The 21,508-nt window shown below is 39.6% G+C and overlaps 1 protein-coding gene across 18 annotated transcripts in view; it reads right to left on the reverse strand.

The window, feature by feature from the left end:
* The window catches only part of TTC3 (tetratricopeptide repeat domain 3), a 136,379-nt gene that overhangs the window by 99,104 nt on the left and 15,767 nt on the right, over positions 1 to 21,508 (reverse strand). For 12 of the 18 annotated variants that reach the window (XR_014245343.1, XM_082394565.1, XM_082394563.1 and 9 more), the window contains 5 exons: positions 20,417 to 20,537; positions 18,303 to 18,388; positions 17,141 to 17,235; positions 15,964 to 16,026; positions 3,912 to 3,966 (listed from right to left, as the gene is read on the reverse strand). Coding sequence is in view for 12 of the 18 variants with exons in the window: in XM_082394565.1 (XP_082250691.1) it covers positions 3,912 to 3,966; positions 15,964 to 16,026; positions 17,141 to 17,235; positions 18,303 to 18,388; positions 20,417 to 20,537 (420 nt within the window). In the remaining 6 variants the exon portion in view is untranslated. Of the gene's footprint in view, positions 1 to 1,639; positions 1,705 to 3,911; positions 3,967 to 12,918; positions 13,133 to 14,336; positions 14,581 to 15,963; positions 16,027 to 17,140; positions 17,236 to 18,302; positions 18,389 to 20,416; positions 20,538 to 21,508 lie in introns of those variants that run through there. The other 6 variants (XM_082394555.1, XM_082394554.1, XM_082394558.1 and 3 more) reach the window with 5 other exon arrangements.

The raw sequence follows: 21,508 nt of genomic DNA on the forward strand, positions 1-21,508 counted from the left end.
AGAGGATAGCAATCCGCGGCGCCCACAGCCCCAGACCCACGATGCTCCGCGGAGGCGCCGGAACCTCGCCGCACCCACCCGCGCCAATAGAAAGGACCTCTGCGCCCGCCTGTCCCGCGGACCCGGGCGCACACCCGACCATCGCGACCCACGATGGAGACGCGGAGGGCGGGGCTCGGCCGGCGGCGGGCGCTGGGGCGGGCGGGGACCCGGGCTCCGGCCCCGAAGCCACGCGGACCCAGCAGGCCACCCGCCCTCCCTCCCTCCCTCCCTCCCCACCCGCCGCCCAGAAAGCCAAAAACATTTTTTTAATTTAAAAAGAAAAAAAAAAAAGATACACAGTGGCATATAAGCATATGAAAAGATGCTCCACATCATATGTCATCTGGGAAATGCAAATTAAAACAATAAGATACCACTACACATCTATTAGAACAGCCAAAATTCAGGACACTGACAATGCCAAATGTTGGCAGGATGTGGAGCAACAGGAACTCTCATTCATTGCTGGTGGAAGTGCAAATGTTGTAGCCAGTTTGGAAGGTTTGGCGGTTTCCTAAAAAACTAAACATATTCTTATCGTATGATCCAGCAACCGCACTCCTTGGTATTTACCCAAAGGAGTTGAAAATGTATGTCCACACAAAAACCTGCACATAGCTGTTTATAGCAGCTTTATTCATAATTGCCAAACCTTGGAAACAATCAAGATGTGCTTCAGTAGGTGAATGTATAAATAAACTGTAGTATATCCAGACAATGTAATATTTTTCAGTGCTAAAAAGAAATAGCTATCAAGCCATGAAAAGACATGCAGGAACCTTAACTGCATATTACTAAGTGAAAGAAGCCAATCTGAGAAGGCTATACATTGTATGATTCAAACTATAGGACATTCTGGAAAAGGTAAAACTATGGAGACAGTAAAAAGATCAACGGTTACCAGGAGTCTGCGGGGAAGGATGGATCAGAGGATGTCAGGGCAGTGAAAATACTCTGTATGAACCATAACGGTGGAATACACGTCATTATACATTTATCCAAACCCATAAAACACGGAACACTTAGGGAGTGAACCCTAAGGCAAACTATGGACTCTGGGTGATTATGATGCATCCACGTAGGTTCATCAGTTTTCACAAATGTATAGCCCTGTTGGGGGATGCTGATAATGGGAGAGACTATGTAAGCATGGGGGCAGGGAATTTACAGGAAATCTCTGGACCTTCCTCTAAATTTTGCTGTGAACCTAAAACTGCTCTAAAGAAAATAAAGTCGTAAAAAAAAAAAAGAGTGAATATTTTATGTTTGATAAGTTAAGCCAGGAATAAACATTCTACATAAAGTCCTCAATGTAATTAAGAAAGTTTTGAATTTAAGATATATGAAAGATAGCATATGTATTGTGTATATCTAATGGACATTTCGAAAGAATAAACTGGGAAGGAGGCAATATTCAAATGATTAAGGGTGAAAATTTTCCAGAAATGCTGAAAGACATGAATCCTCAGATTTCAGAAGCCAAGCTATCCCAATTACGATGAATTTAAAGAAAATTCCTCATAGACACATTGCAATGAAACTGCCAAACGTTAAAGACAGCGAGATCTTTAAAACACCCAGGAAAAGAAAAGATTACAAAGGAAAAATAGCAGACTTGTCAACAGTGGCAAAAAAACGTCAAAAGAACGTAGACTCAAACATCTGCAAAGAATATTATACCCTGCTGAATTATTATTTAATAACTGGGATAAAATAAAGCCATTTAAAAAAATACAAAAAAAGAAAGTTTTAGTATATTTTTTTCTAAGTTGATAATAGATTGAAATGGCAAAAGTTATTCCTGGAAAACCAGTATCATGGTCTAGGTTTCAGTATTATGAACTCTATCATCCATTTGTTCCATAAATTAATTTATACAGCACCTGCCAAATGATCAGCAGAGGTTATGTTTCAAGTACAACAGCAACTCACGATGAAAATGGCAACAAGCTCATCGCCTTCAAACAGAAGCACAGCCAGGGCTGGATTCTCAATTCAATTTTATCTTTTACTTGCAATGACACCTTGCAAAAAAGTCACTTTACCCTTCCGGGACTCAATTTCTTCATCTATAACTGAGGCATTTAAAAGTGACTCCAATATTTGGAGGCAGAAGTCCACCTGGAGAATTTTATAATCCCCAGACTCTAATACACTCCTAGGCCAACTGAATCACAATTTGGGGGCTCTAAAATTCTGTGATTCTATTCACACTGGCTTATAAACAAATATGTAAACACTTTAAGATCTAAATATTGGTAAGCCAGTTAACTCATTTCAACCCATTCATTCAACTCATTTATTAAATCAACAAATACTGACTATGAGTGCTTGCTATGTGCCAGGCAGCTCGTCAGGCAGTCCAGATTCAGAAGTGAACCAACCAACCAAAAACACCTGTCCTCAGGGAGTTCACAATGTACTGGAGCACACACAAAAAACAACACAACTTAAACAACATATATCATATGTTCAATAATGATAAACGCTAAGAGGAAAAAAAGTAAAGCAAAGAAAAATAGCAAATGTCTAGGAAGGGGCAGGTTTTGCATTTTAGTAATGTGGTCAGGGAAGGTTTCACTGAGAAGAGAACTTTCAGTGAACAATGAAAGGAAGTAAGAGGGCTAGCTCAGGCTTTGGGGAAAGGCACTCTAATTCTAGGCAGAGGGAAGAGCAAGTACAAACTGGGAGTGGACCTGGCATGTGTAAGGAACAGTGAGGAGGCCAACGGGCCAACAGAGTGGACAAGGGAGAGAGCAGGAGGAGTGAGGTCGGAGAAGTAACGGATGTTAAAGACAGGCGGCTGGTCAGATAGATCCTAGTAATAACTTTGATCAAGCGAAAAAACCACACTCATCCACTGCTTTATTAATGTATACTTAGGTATTTGCAGTTCTGTGCCATTAAAACAATACCACAGTGACCAATCTTGTACATCTCACCAGGTGCACATATGCCAGAATGTTTGTGGGGTACACACCCCTGGAATCAATTACGGCATATGCACATCGTAGTGCTCTCCAAGTTGGTTGTGACAAATTCACACCCCACTGGTTTACTGAGAGCTCCTGTTAGTAAACACACTACTGACACTCAGGACTATCGGTCTCTAACTTTTGCTAATCTGAAGGACTCAACATCACATTGTTTTTCACTTGTGGGTGTACACGTGGGTCTGCTTGGAGGCTGTCTGTTAGGCTCTCTCTATTAGGTTTCTATCTCTTTACAGTTTTAATTACTAGGAAACAGAATATACCTTTTTCTATCGCCCATTCAGGTTTCCTCATCTCTGAAATGCTTGTTTATTTCATTGGCCTGTTTTCTACTGGGTTTCTTACTTATCTTCGTTCTTTGCATATTCTGAATACAAATCCTGTCAGTTATATATGTCAAACTATCTCCTCCCAAATTATTTCATTCATGGTGTCCTGACATACAGAAAATTTTAAGTCTGAGATAGTCGAATTCATCAGAGTTTTTTCCTTCACTGACCTGTGCATGTATGTTATTTAAGAAATCCTTTCCCAGCTCAAGGCTATAAAGCTAGTCTCCTAAAGTTCCTTCTGGGTTTTAAGTCTCATTTTCCACAGCCAGTCCTTAATCCATCCAGAACTTGTGGATGCCGTCACCTCAACCATTAAGGGATGTTCACGATCCCTAGGGGCTGTTTGTCCTCCTCAGACACATGTGGCCCTTACTGCTGGGCTGCATCTCCTCTCTGATCATGGAAATGAAGATTCCCCCGCCACATTCCTGAGCTCTGTATAATTTTATCCAGCATTCTGACATACAGATTTACATTCTGTAAACAGATTTTTCACAAAGTTGTACGGCACTATTTGTCCAATGTAAATAAGAAAGAAACCTACCTTTGTCCAATTGTTCTTCAGAATAACAGCTCTCTTTCCATCACCAAGTGCATTTCTAAAAAAAAAAAGAATAAAATATTCAAACTAAAGGCATTATATATTGTATATCTATTTATACTGTAATTTTCCATATATAATCTAGTTTTTAATTTTTTTAATCCCCGTAATATATGTCTATTATAGGAAATTTGGAAAATACAGAAAAGTAAAACAGAGGGAAGAAGTCACCCAGAGTCACAATCACAATTACCCAGGAACAGCTACTTTTAATATTCCAGAGTACTTCCTGCACACAACTATTTACATCTTACCTATGCCTAACTTCTTGTTATTCTTTGTACGGTTTTTTTTGGTACTATTTTTGCATGTCAGCAAGACTTCTGATCTCGGAAAATAAAACTTCCAGATCTTTCACACAACACATCGGCTAAGCTATAGTGGACAGGGCATGAAAGTTGGGATATGAGATGGGGATTAAGTCCAACTCCATCACTGATTCTCACTGGGGCTGTGAAGAAGTTATTAACCTCTCTGGGGCCGCCTTCTCCTCTGTACAACGAGGCTAGTAACCGTGTTCTTCCTGTCTTCAGATACTATGCTAAAGCACAGTGCTTCGTAAACTGTCAGGTACTAAGGTCTAACACCTAGTCTCAGTTTCCTGGCTTCCTTACATTCAATGACCTCCTCCTCTACCCCAGCTCAGCCGCCCACCACCGCCCTCCCAGGGAACTTTATCGCCACTCAAAACTGTTCAAAGCCCAGAATCACTAATTCAGGCATCCCACTCTTTCCCCTATAACCTAGCTCCTTCTATCTTACTTGTTCAACTGTTCCTACTATCTCCTCAGGGTGCCCAACTCACTGACGTACGCACTTTCTCTTTTTTTTTAACTTCCTTATTTATCTAGCTTAAGATTCGTTGGTTCATCATTGCATATTCCCATGCGTACAACTTGTTTATACTTCTTTGTCCCTGTGTTTACATCTTGCTCAATGGCAAAACCCAGCACTGGATCAACCCTGCTTCCTGCTTTCTCCATGACTACATCTAGGGAGCCAAGTACTGCTGGAGAAAATTACACAGCAGAGCACACAGGTAGCGCTACTCCTCAGGATTCCAACAACCCAAAGGGGCCTTCAACATTGTTAACGATCATTTCAGATCAACTCATTCTCTAACTTTGTAAAATGATCCTTTCAAATCTTACGTCCTTTCCTCAAACTTCCAACTCCCTTTCTCTCAGCAGATGAGCTCTGCTTCTATTTCAATGAGTAAACTAGAGACATCAAAGAGAACTCTCTCCATTGTCTGCAACCAAACTTAAAGACAAACCCACATCTGGCCCTGCCTTTTCTCTTTCACAATAAAAGTGTCTTCTTCTTCCTTATATGGCCAATTTCTCCACTTGTGCCATATAACTGTCCATCCTTACAATACCAATTATCCCTTCTCTCACCTGTAAAGCTACCCATTCCTTCTCAAGAATCTGCCCCATCAATTTTTTTTATTGTGGTAAAATGTACGTAACATACAATTTACCATTTGAGCCATTTCAAATGTAAAGTTCAGTGGCATTAAGTACATTCACATTGTTGTGCAACTTCCTATCAACTTTTAATATGCTCAGATCTCTCTCATTTTAAAAAGCAAATAAAAAAATAAATGTCTTAAACCCTAAGCAAACACTGTTGGTAATCTACCCAGCAGCTATGCCCTCCCTCTACCTCATTACTAGACTTCCATCCTGAGGGTCTACCTCACTACTACAAGATTTAGAGATAATTCCTAATTAGTTTAAACCAATCATGCCAATCCTACTCTCCTTTCCATTGACAGGTTTAGGGGTAATCAGGTGACCCAGACCTGAAGGGACCTATCACCCTTAAAAAGAGATTACAAAAAAATAAATAAATAAAAAGATTACAAAGAAGAACAAAACTAGGTAACTTATCCTACCAGATAGCAATACCTACTAAAGGGCCATATATTTTTTTAATAAAAATAAAAAGCTGTCTAAAGACAGATTGTCTAGCAAACAGAATAGGATATAGAAATCAGAAACAGATCCTTACACATAGTCACCTGATCTATACGACAAAGATGACACCGCAGTGCATGGAGAAACACACTCTTAAAAAATGGGGCTGGGTCGGCTGAAGGGGGTCTCTTCGGTACCCCTACAACTAGTGCACAGCCTGCTATGTAGAGAGGCTCACTGGCTATACGTTCAAAGAACGAGTGAACGGATGAATGAATAAATGTGTCCTCCACATACACATGCCAGAGGCAGAGCAGAGGCAGCAGCAGAAAGAGGGTGGGGGGCTGCGAGCAAGCGGAGGAGCTAGAAAGGCTTCCGCTTCCTCCTCCTCCTCCTCCTCCTCCTCCATCCATCCATCCACCCACTTCTTGTGCATCTACTACATGCCGGGCACTGTGTTATGGACACAATGTGGACAAGCTGGACACGGCCCTGCCCTCTTGGGGCTGACATTCCAATGGGGAGACAATATGGGAACAAATAACTAAGTGATTTCTAAGCCACATGAAGACTACTGAGGTGGAGAGTGAATTTTCAGGAAGAAGGGTCAGGGCAGGCTTCTAGAAGGTGATATTTGTGCTGCAACTCAAATAAAGGGAGGGAGGGAGCCCTGTGATGCCAGGGAAGAGCGTCCCAGGTAGAGGGGACAGAGAGCGCACAGGGTCTGGGGCTGAAAGGGGGGCAAGCAAGCAGAGGGGAGGGGTGACAGCGGAGGCCACAGAGGGAAAGAGGGGAGGGGGCAGGGATGGGAAGGGTTCCTGGGTTGGGGGCCTGAGGGCCTGCGAGGGCTGGAGGTGAGGGCAGAGGCCTGTCGGTCTCCAAGGGCAATGCTGACGGATTCGGGGCAGGAAAGAGAAATAAGAAGGCTGTCTCATCAGAGCTGGCTTTGGAAGCCTCAGGGCCAGAGGCGGTACTGGGGGAGAGGACCAGACCCAGGGGAGGGGGCTCCAGAAAAGCAGCCCAAGCAGCAACGGACGGGCAGGTTTGAGGAGGCGGGTTCACTGTGGTGGGAGCTCAGAGCAGGGGATCCTGGGAAGCAGAATTAGCTGCAGGTAACGCCAGGATTGCAGAGAGGTGAGAAGCGGACTGATCCCCACTCGCAGGGTCTCTGAGGAGCCTGGGGTGGGAGTCGGGGTGTGGGGAGGGCCCTATTCTGGCCTGGTCCCTCAGAGGCAGGGCTGCGGTGGGAGCCCCGCTCGCTTGCCCTGGAATAGCAGCCCCACCAAGGCTGGCCCTGACGTGGGGGGCGGTCTTGGGCCCAAGAAAAAAGAAAAAAAGAAAAAGAAGGAAAAAAAATGGGGCTGGGTCAACTGGACGTTCATATGAACCTTGAACCCTACCTCATACAAAATACAAAAACCAACTCCAAATGAACAACAGATTTAAATACCAAAGTTAAAAAATCAAGCTTTTAGAAGAACAAAGAACATCTTGTAGAATAGGCAAAGATAATCAGAACACAGAAAGTGCTTACCACAAAGGAAAAAACTGATAAACTGTACTATATTAAAATTACTACTTCCACTTGTGAAAAGAAAACATAAAGAGCAAAAAGGCAAGCCACAGAGTGTGAGAAGGTATTTGTAATACATATATTTGACCAATGACTCATATCCAGAATTTTTTTAAAAAAACCTCTTACTAATGAATAAGACATTCAACTCAAAAGAAAAAAAAAAATAACAAAAGACTGAAGATTCAAACAGGCACTTCACAAAAGAGAATATCTGAGTGGTCAATAAGCATGTGAAAAATGTTCAACTTAAATCTCCTAAATCAACTTAAGGAAATGCAAATTAAAATCACAGCACTGTATCACTACACACCCAGCAGAATGTCTAAATGAAATGACACAAAATAAGAAGTGTTAGTGAAGATGTGGAACTAAAACTCTCATATGCTGCTGGCAGGAGTGTAAAATGATACAACCACGGGTGTGCTTATGTTCAGTGTGCTACAGCTGAACATAAGCACACCCTCCTGTCCCAGCAGTGCCACTCCTTTATTATATACTTAACAGAAATGAAGACATGTGTTCACAATGACACTATCTAAGTCAAGTACCAGAAACTACCCAAATGCCCATCAACAAGAGAATGGATAAAATGTGGTATATTCATGCAATAGATGAACACTTTACAACTACATGCAACAATATGGATCTCAAACACAATGCTAAAAACCAGACATAAAAGAGCACATACCACATGATTCTGCTTATATTGCACAAAAGCAGGCAAAACTAACCTATGGTGTCAGAAGTCAGGACAGGAGTTATCCTGGGGGGAAGTGGGTAGTGACAGAGGAGGAACAAGGGTGACTTCTGGGTTACTTGGGTTGTGATCTGGGTGCTAGTTATGGTTGTTTGGTTTCTGAAAATTCAACCTATACACTTATGAACTGTACACGTCCCATTGTATGTACTAAGGTTTTAGTTTTGAAGATTACAACAGTCATCCTTCTGCTGGAGGCTGTAATGTCCAGTGTGGTATCTGAATTACAGTAGCCATCCCGCCATCCTGAGGGGGCAGCCTGAGGTCCAAGTCATACAGTGGGGCTGGAAAAAAAAAACCTAGGTCTTTGATGACATAAACACACAACCTTAGAATCACCATCTTCTGGAACTCTTGAATAAGGTAAGTTTTCTTCACCATTTAAACCAGTTGGATAAGAGACTTCTGCTATTTGCAGCCAAAAACCATCTTAATGCAACGGCAACCCTCTTCTGCTCTTCACTGCCCCTCCCCCAGAATACTTTAACAGCTGCCTGTGCTAGCTGGCTCCATTTCCTCACCCCCATTTCTCAACCCACTCCAGCCCAGCATCTGTTCCAAGCTTCCCACTGACTGCTCTCCCTATGGAAACTAAAAGAGATCCATAGAACTGAATGCAAATTCCAAATGGCTTCTCAGCAACAGGCAGTGCTGGCTACTCTTCCACTTGCTTCCATGATCCCACACTTACTTTCCTCCTACCTCTCCGGCCACCTCGTAGAAGTCTCCCGTGCAGGTTCATCCTTCTCTAATGGGCCACTGTTTGTGTCCCTCAAAGCTCAGTCCTACTTCCTCTTCTAATCTCAACCCTGCCCTCTCTTGACTAGTGGGTCTCAAACCTGGCTGCACATTAGTACTACCTGGGGGGCTTCTAAAAGCCCAATGCCCAATTAATTCAATCAGAACTTGGACTGTAGCCTACAAAACCCTCCTTGGTCTAGCCCCTGACCACCTCACCCCCTCCTTCTCTGTATTCAGACACACTAGTAATTCCATGAACGCAACATGCTGTGCTCGCTTCGGCAGAACATAAACTAAAATTGGAATGCCACGTGCTCCTTCCCACACTGCTGGCCCACTGTCTAGAACACAGGGACTATGTCTGTTTTTGCTCATTTCTAACATACCAGTGTTTAATGTTATTTATTATAATAAACAATACTACAATACCTATAATATATTATATTGCTATTATAATTATAATCACGTTATAAGTATATTTATTAATATATCAATGTATATTAACATCTTCGTATTTACTAGCATTTGACCACGTTCGTCTACGAAAGCAAAGTGGGTGGAGTAAATTACGTCGTGTTACTGCTCATGCAAGTCACTGTAGCCCAGGGTCTAAACACTCTGGAGGGCAGGACTGACTTTAGCAGCAGCAGTACCCTGCACAATACATCTATGAAAACAGGAAAACCCAAGAGATGCAAATGGTTATCCACTCCTGAAGACTGTGTGACACAACAGGAAGGGTACTGAACAGAGGGTAAGAAACAGAGCTCTAGCACAGATGCTCCAATGTATTACATGTTACATGGGAAAGTGTACTTCTCCAGTCCCTAGCCCTATCTAGTTCCTCACATACAGTATGTTACACTTTGCCCTAAATTATGTTATGAAAAAACACTTATTTCCCCCTCCTCTAGCTTCCATGTGGATTTGCTAGATTAATCACTAGCGAGCTCTCTCCTCTCCCCAACTCTCACTAACTTTTCCCCGAGGGAATAATAACTTACGGCGGGGGAGAGGCATCAATCCTATGGGGCTTAGCCTCTTCTTTTTCTTTCTTTGGGACCTTATCTTAAACAGCAACATAACACCAGATTCCCTTCTCCTCCAAGCTTAAAGTTCACAAGGGCCCTGTTGCCTGGTTCTGTCTGTGACATGGGTAAACTAATAATAAGTCACTTGGCTATCAGACTTAAGGCCCGGTTCTCCAACAACTGTATTAGTAATGGAGGCGAGACTGCATCACCAATTGTCTTCTGCTTCCATCTCTTAGCTAATTCTGGACTTGGGAGGGGAAGGAGATGCCATTAATTGACTCTCTCAAACCACAACATATAAGTATGTAAGAACTTTGAATACCACAAAAGAATTATTTCTCCCCCTATTGTACATCATCACTTTCAGGGCCTGACCAGACCACAAAGTAGTAACAATATTACTCCCCAAGGTTCTCCATCTTACAATGAAACAACAAAAGCAGGATTCAGATGTAATGTCAGTTACTGTCAAATATGCAGTGACTATTAACCATTGACTGAATAAACACATACATTTTAAATCAAAAGTTAGTGTCTGGAATTAAAATTACATATGCTCTTTCATCCAAGTAAAATAAATTTTTATCAGGAATTTATCCTACATATATATATACTTGCATCTGAGTGTAGTATGTAAGTAAAAGGATATTCCTGTATATAATTTTTAAAACTGGAAATAAGCTATATTCTAATACAAACTAATTCACTGAGTAAAATACTATGCAGCCATGAATAAAAACTAGGATAGATCTCTATATTCACTGATATGCAACAACTCCAAGATTTAAGCATTAAAAGAAGCAAGACGTGCAACAGGGTGTATAATATGCTCTTACCCATGTTAAAAAAAAAAAAGGGACATATACATTACACTGAACCAAACAAAACTGCCTTATTCTGATTTATAAAAGCAACTTCATTTGGTTCAACGTAATAAGTGCTAGTATAGTCATGAAATATCAATATCATGGAAATACACAAGAATCTAAAAGAAAGGAATTAGGGCATGGGTCTCAGCTGGGCAAGAGTTTTCAGCTTATCCTTTAGTAGTACTCAACTTTTTATGATGTGCATTTGTTACTGCTTTTTAAAAAGGGGATGCACCCCAAAGAAGACTGAAAAAATAATTCTTTCCTTCAAAAGCAAATACAGCAGCTTTTAAGCAAAATAAAGAGACCACACAAGGAAAAGAGTGAGGAATAATTCACCAACCAACACGTACACTAAAGCTCCCCACACACACTAAGATTTTTGAAATTCTCACAGAAACATACAATTGACTTGATTTACACCTCAGGCCTCAGAGAAATTCAGAAAAACACACACACATACACACATAATTTAAAGTCTATCCACCTGCTATTAATCACAAGTTGGGAGCTAATAGAAAGGAATATCATACAACAGGTAGATAGTTAAATACCAAAAGGTCAAAGTAAATATCAAGTTTTAAAATTCCATCGTTTGGGGCTTCCCTGGTGGCGCAGTGGTTGAGAGTCTGCCTGCCGACTCAGGGGACACAGGTTCCAGCCCTGGTCTGGGAGGATCCCACATGCCACGGAGCAACTAAGCCTGTGCGCCATAGCTCCTGAGCCTGAGTGCCACATCTGCTGGGGCCTGCGCGCCTGGAGGCCGTACTCCGCGGCGGGAGAGGCTACCGCAATGGGAGGCCCGCACATCGCAACGAGGAGTAGCCCCCGCTCGTCGCAACTAGGGAGGACCCGCGTGCAGCAATGAAGACCCAACGCAGCCAAAAATAAATAAATAAATAAATAATAAAATTCCATCATTTTCCAAAGTAAATTTTTAAAAAAATCCAAGGCTAAGCTTTCGCCTTTTCCAATTACATTTCCCATTACACAATTTATCCCATCCCACCAAAGAATTCAAATTTTCACATGAGTCCCACAAGAATGAATTAAACAGTAAGCCTAATCATATACCTTGCATAATCATTGTAACTACAGACGCTATAGATGCCTGATTGCTTTTTCTAGATTCCCCTCTAATCTGAAAATTTCTAATTACTTCAATTAAAACCATCACTCTAAAATGCCCTCTAATTCTCAAATTATACTTAAAAAGTGAACTTACAGAAGACCAGAATAAAAAGGACATGTCACCCCAGCCAGGCATTCTGGGATACACTGCACGCATTCCTCAGCTTGAAGGATGCAGCAGGGAGAAGCAGTGGCAGGAGGGAGCATATTTCCACCCACCCTCCCTAAGCCCAACCCCATTCCATGTGCTTCCCCAGGGCAACATCTGCTGACCCGGAGGTGCACACCTCTGCACAGTGGTAAGGGTTCTTTCTGACTGACTCCTGGCCTCCCCTATACCCACCCAAAGGTGGCCAGACTTATAAGTATAGGCTATTACAAGTGGGGCTATTCGGCATTAAAACCTCCACCACTCTCTGACCATTTCTGAGTGAAGCATTTTCCCCACACATACTTCACCTCAGGCTCCCAACCACTGGTCTTAAAATACTTCTATTTCTCTCCTTTCAAGATTACTTTCCACTTATTTTATCCTTAATGTTTGGTGTTTTTTTCTTTTTTTCATCTTATGTGCATTTTAAATTACACTTTGTGTTACTTTTTTATCAAATATACATAAAAGTACAGAGAATAACATTAACATAACCAACACCGATGTACCGGCTTAGCAAGACCTTAACATTTTGCCGTATTTACTTCAGATCTTTTTGCAGAGGTCTGTTACAGCTGACACCCACTGTGAACCATCCTTCCCAGCTCCAGTCCTTTTCCCTCCCTCCCTCTCTCCCCAGAGACAGCCACTCCCCTGGTGTTTAACATGCCCATGCACTTTAAAAACATTGTTAATACATACTATATATTAATTACGGATATGCATATTATTTTGCACATTTTAAAACATCATATAAATGGCATCATACCGTACAAATCATTCTGCAACTTGCTTTTTCACTCAACATTGCATTCATTTTAACTGCTGCACAGAATTCCATTGTATGAATATACCATAATTCATTTTATCCATTCCCCTATTGATGGACTTTTAGGTTGTTTCCATTTCTTTACTCTTAAAAACCACGCTCTAATGAAGGCTCGTACACATCTTCTTGGGTAGCCCAGAAGCGGGCGGCAGAGTACGCACATCTTCACCTTGCCAAATGGCTCTCCACAGTGATTGCACCAATTTACACTTTTCTCCAGCCGAGTATGAAAGTTTCCTTTGTTCCACATCCTCTCAAACACTTGGTGTTATGAGGTTTTTAAATTTTTGCCAATCTGATGGGTACGAAAGAGAGACTCACAGTTTTTAATCTGCACACCCTGTAAGGATAATCATGTTTATTGACTATTTAGACCATTATTTTAATTTTTAATTTTTTTCAACTGTCACACTGCCATTTGATTCTATCATCACCTTACGGTGATTAATAGTAGGGACCCTGCATCCAGGCTGCCTGCGTTCAAATTCGGGCTCCATCCCACCCACCTAGTGTCTGAGGACACTGCTTGACCTCCCCAGGTCTCAGGCTCCTCATCTACAACGACACAGCAGCACCTACCTCACGGGGTTGTGAGGGGTTTATGAGTCAATACGCGCAGAATGCTCAGAACGGTGCCGGGGAGGTCGGATGCTTTACCCTCAGCTGTGCCTGCAGCTGCTCAGCCAGATTCCCGTAACGGACCTACCAACCCTCAGATGGAGAGCTTCAAAACATCTCAATCTTGGTAACCCAGCTAAATGGCATGGGTCCTCCTGAGTCAATGGCACGTCTGAATCACTGGCAACATGTTCTTCTCTGAAGTCGTATCAACTACTCACTTGATCAGGAGTTATGTGTATTGCAGGTTCAGAAAACATTATCCCTACATTACTGAGCAAGTCATATAAACAATGAATGAGGTGGGAAACAACAGTAAAACCAATGTGGCATAATGCTTCTGACATTAAATAAGCATCCAGCACATCCTGGTGATTGCCTAATAAGGAAATGCTGCTGACCTGCCTCTAAAGAAAACTTCATTGGTGTTGAATCACAAACCTAGACCGGCAGGAAGAGGTACAAGGATGGATGCACAACCCTGCTCTTGACCTGGACCTCACCAGGCTACCTGGCTTCTGTACTTCTACTTTGATGCACCTCCTTTACAGCAGAGTTTTAGCAGGATCCTGCTTGAGTGTCTAGCATTCAACACTCATGAAAGAGGGCAGAAACCCCTGGTTTGCCTCTCAGCTCCCGGCGATCCCCTATGCAGAGGGGATGACCTTCCACCCAATCAAGGTTTCAGATAGGCGCCTCGATTTTCACAAGAGGTTAGCCAAGTTGCCCAACCTATTCACCTTGAAAGCATACAGATTGACCTTCAAACAGCACAGGATATCTGCAATTCTGGACCTAGCCAGAGGCAATAATCTAAAGACATTTGCAGCTCATTTCTTGTCAGAACCAGTTGAGGACAGTGGTATTGACGGAAGACTGTGTCAAGCCCATCCATTCCTCTAGACTAGATAGCCTCGGTTTATCCACGGCTTAAGCCATCTAAAAGCTGCATAACGTTAATACAGCGGTATTCTCCGAGGTGGTGATTTTATTTTCTTCTTTTTAAACTCTTGTATTTTCCAAATTTTCTACCATGAGAAAGTGTTCTGTTTATAATAAAAGAAAAACATACAGGTTATTTTTAAAAGCTTCATACTTGGAATATACTATAGTCCCCACTCCCACCTCCCAATGTAAGTGCTTTCCCTGAAAAACAACTGATATCATATTCTCTGCTTTCATGAGAAAACTTAATGAAAAAAATTATTGATGAAACCCAAAACTGTACTCTCAGGGAGTTTTTTCCTTTGAACAGGAATGTTGCTGAGGTTCTTCTCTACTCCACCACTCAGTTCATATTACTTCTAAGCCATATAAGAAACTTCTTCCAGAACTAACCACCAGGAAAACAGTTTCACCTGAGCAACTGGTGTCCTCTTTCTTCATGGTCAGTGAGAATTATGTAACTTGTCGGGTATTCTCTTTTTATTTTGGGCAACAGAAAGGTCAGATGCAAATATGAATTATAACCAATCACTAAGCAGGACCTTATGCCTATGCAGCTTCATTCTAAGGATCCCAGGCTCCAACTTGGTTTTTTAGTTTGTTTTGTTTGTTTTTAATATTTTTATACTGAGTGGATGTATTCTTGAAGCACCCCGAAACCCTTCTTACAATAAGGTAGGACACAGTTAAATATAACTGTTGTCTACACTGCTCAACATTAATGTTTAATATTTAAGTCCTAAAAATTTTAAACTGAGACAATAAAATCATGGTGCAGTGTCAACAATCTTTCTCAACTAATAAATAAAAGCTTAGGTGAACATGAGGAACTAAGAATTATGATTTCACTCCCAGAGTTAAACCATTAAATTTCTTTTCCTTCACTTATGAAGGATATTTACTTAATTTTTTCATACCAAGATAGAGGAAACAACTACAGCAAAAATTCTTCCAGAACTATACAGATTAGTTAATAGAGCAAAAGAAGGTAATATAGGTGTTATAAACACAGACTCTGACATCATCAGATAAGATCTGTGTTCAAATCTTGGCATCACTGCATCATAGCTTGAAAAAAAATGGGGCAGGGTAGAACCAAATTCACAATTACTAATTACTAATGGTGTGAGTTTGCCCAAATGTAAAATGTGGAGAATAATTATCTATTAAATGTGTTGTGAGAATTAAATAACCTATATGAAGTGCTTAAAATGCATAGCATGTTATCCACTCAATCAGAATAGCTGTTTCTGTCACTGTTGTTTTTATATATAAAGCCTAAAGATCTCTCTTCTAAGCATTTAAGTATTTCTGCCGAAGAACTACTGAAGGATTTTCTTGCGTAACTGCAAAACAGAAATACTTCTCAAAGATAGGTATTTAGCCTAACAATTCAGTGATTAGGAGCATTAACCAACTTACCTAAATTGTCCAGTGCGAAGAAAACAAAGAGCTCGGTTACCATAAAGAAGGTGATTTTCAGGTCTTTAAAAGAAAGAATGTTTCTTCAGTAAAGAACATTACATACAGAACAAACAACACAGAAATCATAAGACATGAAATAATTTTCAAAAACTTTACATCTGTGTGGCAGAGCAGAAAGAATATAGTTCTTGTTCCTTCACTACCTGAGTAACTTGTTCAAACCAACTTAAACTTCCCTGTATTCAAAATGAAGATTAAAAAGTTCTACTTTTTCTGCCTAGCTCATAGGGCTGCTGCAAGGATCAAATGAGACATATTAAAAAACTAGCAAACTACAAGTATGCTGTAACTGTAGAGAACAGAATACTTATGTAAGTCAGAATTGTACCACCTTCACAAAGAACTCAAATAAAGGAAGCCTGTAAATTACAACAGTAATTTAAATAGCTTCATTTCAAGTTTTGTCCTCTTTGGTTTTATCTTACTGTTCCTCTACCTCTTCCTAGAAGAACAGAGCAGCAGGCTTTCAGATGTGGTGTGCTACCTGGATTCACTCATTCCCTGTGGAGACGGGTAAGACAGGAAAGAGAGCAGCTGTCTACAGCTCACCCTCCTAAGGCTGCTACAGTATTAAGTGGGCCAGCTAAGATGTCAGTAAGAGCCAGGTGAGGCACACTTGCAGGAATGCTACAGAATTCTAGCAGCTGAGCAAACAGAAGACGAGGTAGAGAAAACACATGCATTCTCTCAACAATTCCAACTACTACCCTTGAAAAATTCCCTCACAGGAAGCACAAATCCCTGAATGGGTGACATCTTAAGTACTAGTAACTAACCCTTTGTTATCAGTTAATAATTTGGAAGGAATTAGCTGAAGGGAAAACAAGACCAAGAAAGAACAGATGACTCTGTACTGGAAAGCTTGGGAAAAAAGTGGGGCAGGGTAGAAGCAAATTTACAATTTCGTCTGACTCACTTGGGTTATACAACTTGATTAGTAAGTTCATCTACTCAGGTCATCTCATGCTTCTAATACCTACGGGTGAGAAAATATATTCTGCATAGCAAATTGATGATATTCTCCAATTCCTCATCTTGCGTTTCTTTCTAATGACTAGCATTCTAACTTGATCTGCCACATAAAACGGGTCTCATTGTTCTATTTTGCTCTTACCTACATTCAATGGCTCTGGTGTAATAGATAATAGCTATATCGAATCTTTCTTTGGAGAACTCTTCATTTCCTTTCATTTTCATTAGTTCTCCTTGCTGAGAAATCAAGGTAAAAGAAGACCCATCAATTAAATGCAAAGAGAATCAGGAACCCCAATATTTAGGAAAAATGGTTCTGGGTTTCTATCTCAGATATCAGAAATAACCTGGGGGATTACTTAGGTAGAAAATGAGAATTCAATACCCAACATTTTGGAATATACATTTAAAGAAACCTGTCTGCCTCTAATGACTCGACGCTAACTTTGATAAAGGGATATTAAAAAGTAAACAAAGCCATCACATTATGAATAACACTAACAATTTACCCCTTGTGTACCGTATTTGGCAGGCCCACTTTTAAACAGACCTTGATATGCCTGCATATGCAGAAAAGAAATAAGATCCAAGTAGAATTTTAATTTTAGGTCAGAAAATGTGATGTTATTCAACAAACCTGAGCGCTTAAAAAATAATATATAAATCAATAACATATAGGCATTGTTGATTAGACTAACTGCCCCCCCCAAAAAATGAGGTGACCTATAGCAAGGATGAAATAAAAACAAAAAAAAAACAACCAACAACAAAAAATGAAATCAAAGACGCTACAGATATAACTAAAACTTTTCACCTCAAACCTTCACATTTTCAAAATAAACAAATTAACTATTATTTACTGGATTATATCAATGGCTTTAGCTAGAGAATTAAATAGAATATTAAATATTTTCCTACGTCCCTTTTTAAAAATTTAGTTAAAATCATATTTCCTATGAGCGAATTGTATGGCATGTGAATTACACGTCAATAAAGCTGGTGGCAAAGAAAAATCATATTCCCTCAACTAATTAAAAGCCTTTTAATTTAAAAAAAATCAAATTTCTATTTTCAATTAACTCTTAAAATCTATAACATTAGAAAATTCTGATCAAGATGGCTTCCTCTTCCAAAATAAATATTCCAATCAAAATTTATTAAAAATTTCCCTCAAATATGTTATCAAATTTTATAGTAGTTCCTTGTGTACTGACAGCAGTTTTACTGAACTTTCCTCTGAGTGTTAATAAAAGTTTTAACAAGCAAATCTTAAAATATACTTACAAGTAAATATTTATTCTCACCTCTAGACACTCCGCACAACTTTGAGTTTTAAATTCTTCAAGCAAATTGCAGTTTTCTGTTACAACTTTAGTAATGTGATACTTGTCTAAATTTTATTTTTAGGAGAGAGTGAGAGAACATTTGTTTAAAAAAAACAAAGTCGTATTGTTAATGTTCTAATTCTTAGGCTACGTAGATTGAGTATGTAAAGTTCAAGATGTTATACTTTCTAAATAATGTTTCTTATAATCTTTTACATGTATCAATAATATATTTTTAATAAACAGCTGATAAAATGTTTCAGAGCACATTAGATTCATTGCGTGCTAAGAATCTAATCTGTTTTATTTCTAGCATTTAAAAATCTTGTTTATTATTACTCTAGTTCTAATTGTGGTTAACAGTGCTCTGTCATAACACATTCCAAATAGGCCTCATAATTACTCAAGTCAATTCAACAAACATTATTGAGCTATGGTGTACCTGGCACAAAGTTTAACTAAAATTTCTGAAAACAAAAACCTGAGAAACTACTTTCTAAAATGTGTTTAATATAAAAAAAATGAAGAATTTAAAATGTCTTAATTCAACATTTTGACTCTCATGTTAAAATTTGACATTTTTTGAAATATTATTCTCATAAAAATTTAATAAACTAATTAAAATGCAGTAGGTAATAACCAAAATTTATGTTAGAAGTTTATCAGACCTCAATTTTCTGTATTTTAAGCTGTTCTATAAAAAAGATTTTAAGTGGTAAATAATAATTTTATTGCAACAAAACTATAGTTACGCTTCTAGCCAAACATATTCATTTCCAAGGCAAAAGCAGTATCTAAAATTTAAGATTGAAGAAAGAATTTTGGAAGGTGACCAAATAAAGTAAACTAATACTAAACGGACAGATTAAGATTATAGAACAAAAACCCGGACTTTGAGATCAGAGAGACCTGACTTCTCATCTAGGTTCTACTACTTAATAGACTAAAGAAATATCATTTAACCTCTCAAAGTTTGCTCATTTCTAAAATAGGATCACAGCATCTACCTGGCAGAACTATTATAAAAAGAGAGAACAGAGAGAGAGAGTCAGAAACGAGCCCAAATGGGTGCCCAGTACATGATACTGGTCCTTTACTTCCACCATAAAATCTAGGCTATAATTAAAGGCTTCCAAAACAACGAAGAGAACAACCTCTATCAACGTAATACAGCCCACCGTCCAATAAACATCAGGAAAACCTGTCTTGGGGCTTCCCTGGTGGCACAGTGCTTAAGAATCCACCTGCCAATGCAGGGGACACAGGATCGAGCCCTGGTCCAAGAAGATCCCACATGCTGCGGAGCAACTAACCCCATGCGCCACAACTACTGAGCCCATGTGCCACAACTACTGAAGCCTGCATGCCTAGAGCCCATGCTCTGCAACGAGAAGCCACCATAATGAGAAGTCTGCACACCACAACAAAAAGTAGCCCCTCTCCCCACAACTAACCAACACAGCCAAAAATAAGTAAATAAATTTATTTTTTAAAAAAAAAGAAAAACCTGTCTTCATATTTAAGCTTAATTTCTCTCTAACACTCAGGTCAAGAGTACAAAATGTGCCCTCTACTCAAAATGGCAAATGGAAATGGCAAATTATCAGTCATTATCAACTAAAGAGCCAAATACTTTCTGTTTCAAGATCCCTATAAAAACAGTTCTAACATTCAAATATTTTAGAGAAAAATATTTCACAAGGTAAAAAATATATAAGGCAGCTTCATCATATATAAGAATAACAAATTCATCAGAGAAATGAAAATTATAATCTTAGCTCAGTTACTTCTCTTATGAATGAGAATACATGAGCCCCAGTGTGGTCTCTTTGGGTATTATATATTAATAATTTATGGCATCCATTTGCTAGGATGTTTAAAAAGTATTAACATCACAGATATCATCATGATAAGAAATACAGAATATAATTAACTACAGGGTTAAAGTTCTCTTATTCAGGCTTTTACTCATAAGAGAAAAACATTTTTTAAAATCCTAAGATAAACAAGAAATCACAGCTACACGTTCTATTTTCCAAAATAATACCTTTATAAAACTGAGTCAAGTAACAATTTAAAGCATTTATACTTACATTCAGTAAAGAAAATACTTAACATAGGCCAACAATTGTCAACTGCTCCTAACCTAGGTAAAATTGTTACATCGCCTGTGTATTTCACCCAATTCAAAGCTTCTTCCATTGCCAAGATTTTCTGTTTCAAAAAGAGGGATGAAAAATGTGATTTGTGTATTAATTGTAAGTTTACATGTGGCATTATAAATTTATCTTATATAGTATTTCAGATTCTTATTACGAAACTTGTACAACCTCATGTTTTCATTACTATAGCATGTAACCTAGAATAGCTAGACCCCAACACACAAGTTAACAGAGACCACAGACTCACATATGTTATATCTTCAGGTAACCTCAGGCCACCCTCAGAGCCCAGGATGCTGCTGCAATGATTAAAGACCTGGAAGTTGAGGTCTACAACCTGGCCAGAGGCTGCCCTAGGTAGCAGGAGAGTACAGTAACACAAGGTGAATAGGGGTCTCAGATCTCATCTAAACTAGGACTTCCATCCTTACCTTAAGATTAACGGTATCTATTAAGGTTCACTAAAGGGACTATGTACTTTAAATGGTCTGTGGCAAAGAGAAAAATAAGCATATAGGCAACAAGAGGAGGGCATGGTTGGGCAAATGAGCACTCAGTGCAATGACCTTCACGAAGGGTCCAGAGTTCACAGAAGTATAATTCATACTTCTCGTGTCGGAAAAGATTTCAGAAATTAAATAATGAAGTCATCAACGCTGGTGTCAACATGTTAAGGGAAACATGTACATGTTTATGTCACCAGTAGCATTAAAAATTGGTTTATTGGGAATTTCCTGGCAGTCCAGTGATTAGGACTCTGTGCTCTTACTGCTGAGGGCCCAGGTTCAATCCCTGGTCGGGGAGCTAAGATCCTACAATGTATCTGGAGATCATCTAGTAATTGTGTAACAAAAAATGTTCACACCAGGGGCCTAATAATTTCATTTGGGAGAGAACATATGCCAGGTAAATAATCTGAAAGAGAAAAAACAATCAACTTGTAAGGAGGCTCAAAATTACACTACATATATGGGGAAAAAAATGGTAATAATGCAAACTCCCCAAACAAGGAGATTGCTTAGG

This window comes from Balaenoptera borealis, assembly GCF_965194805.1.
Source record: "Balaenoptera borealis genome assembly, chromosome: 5".
Lineage (NCBI taxonomy): Eukaryota > Metazoa > Chordata > Mammalia > Artiodactyla > Balaenopteridae > Balaenoptera > Balaenoptera borealis.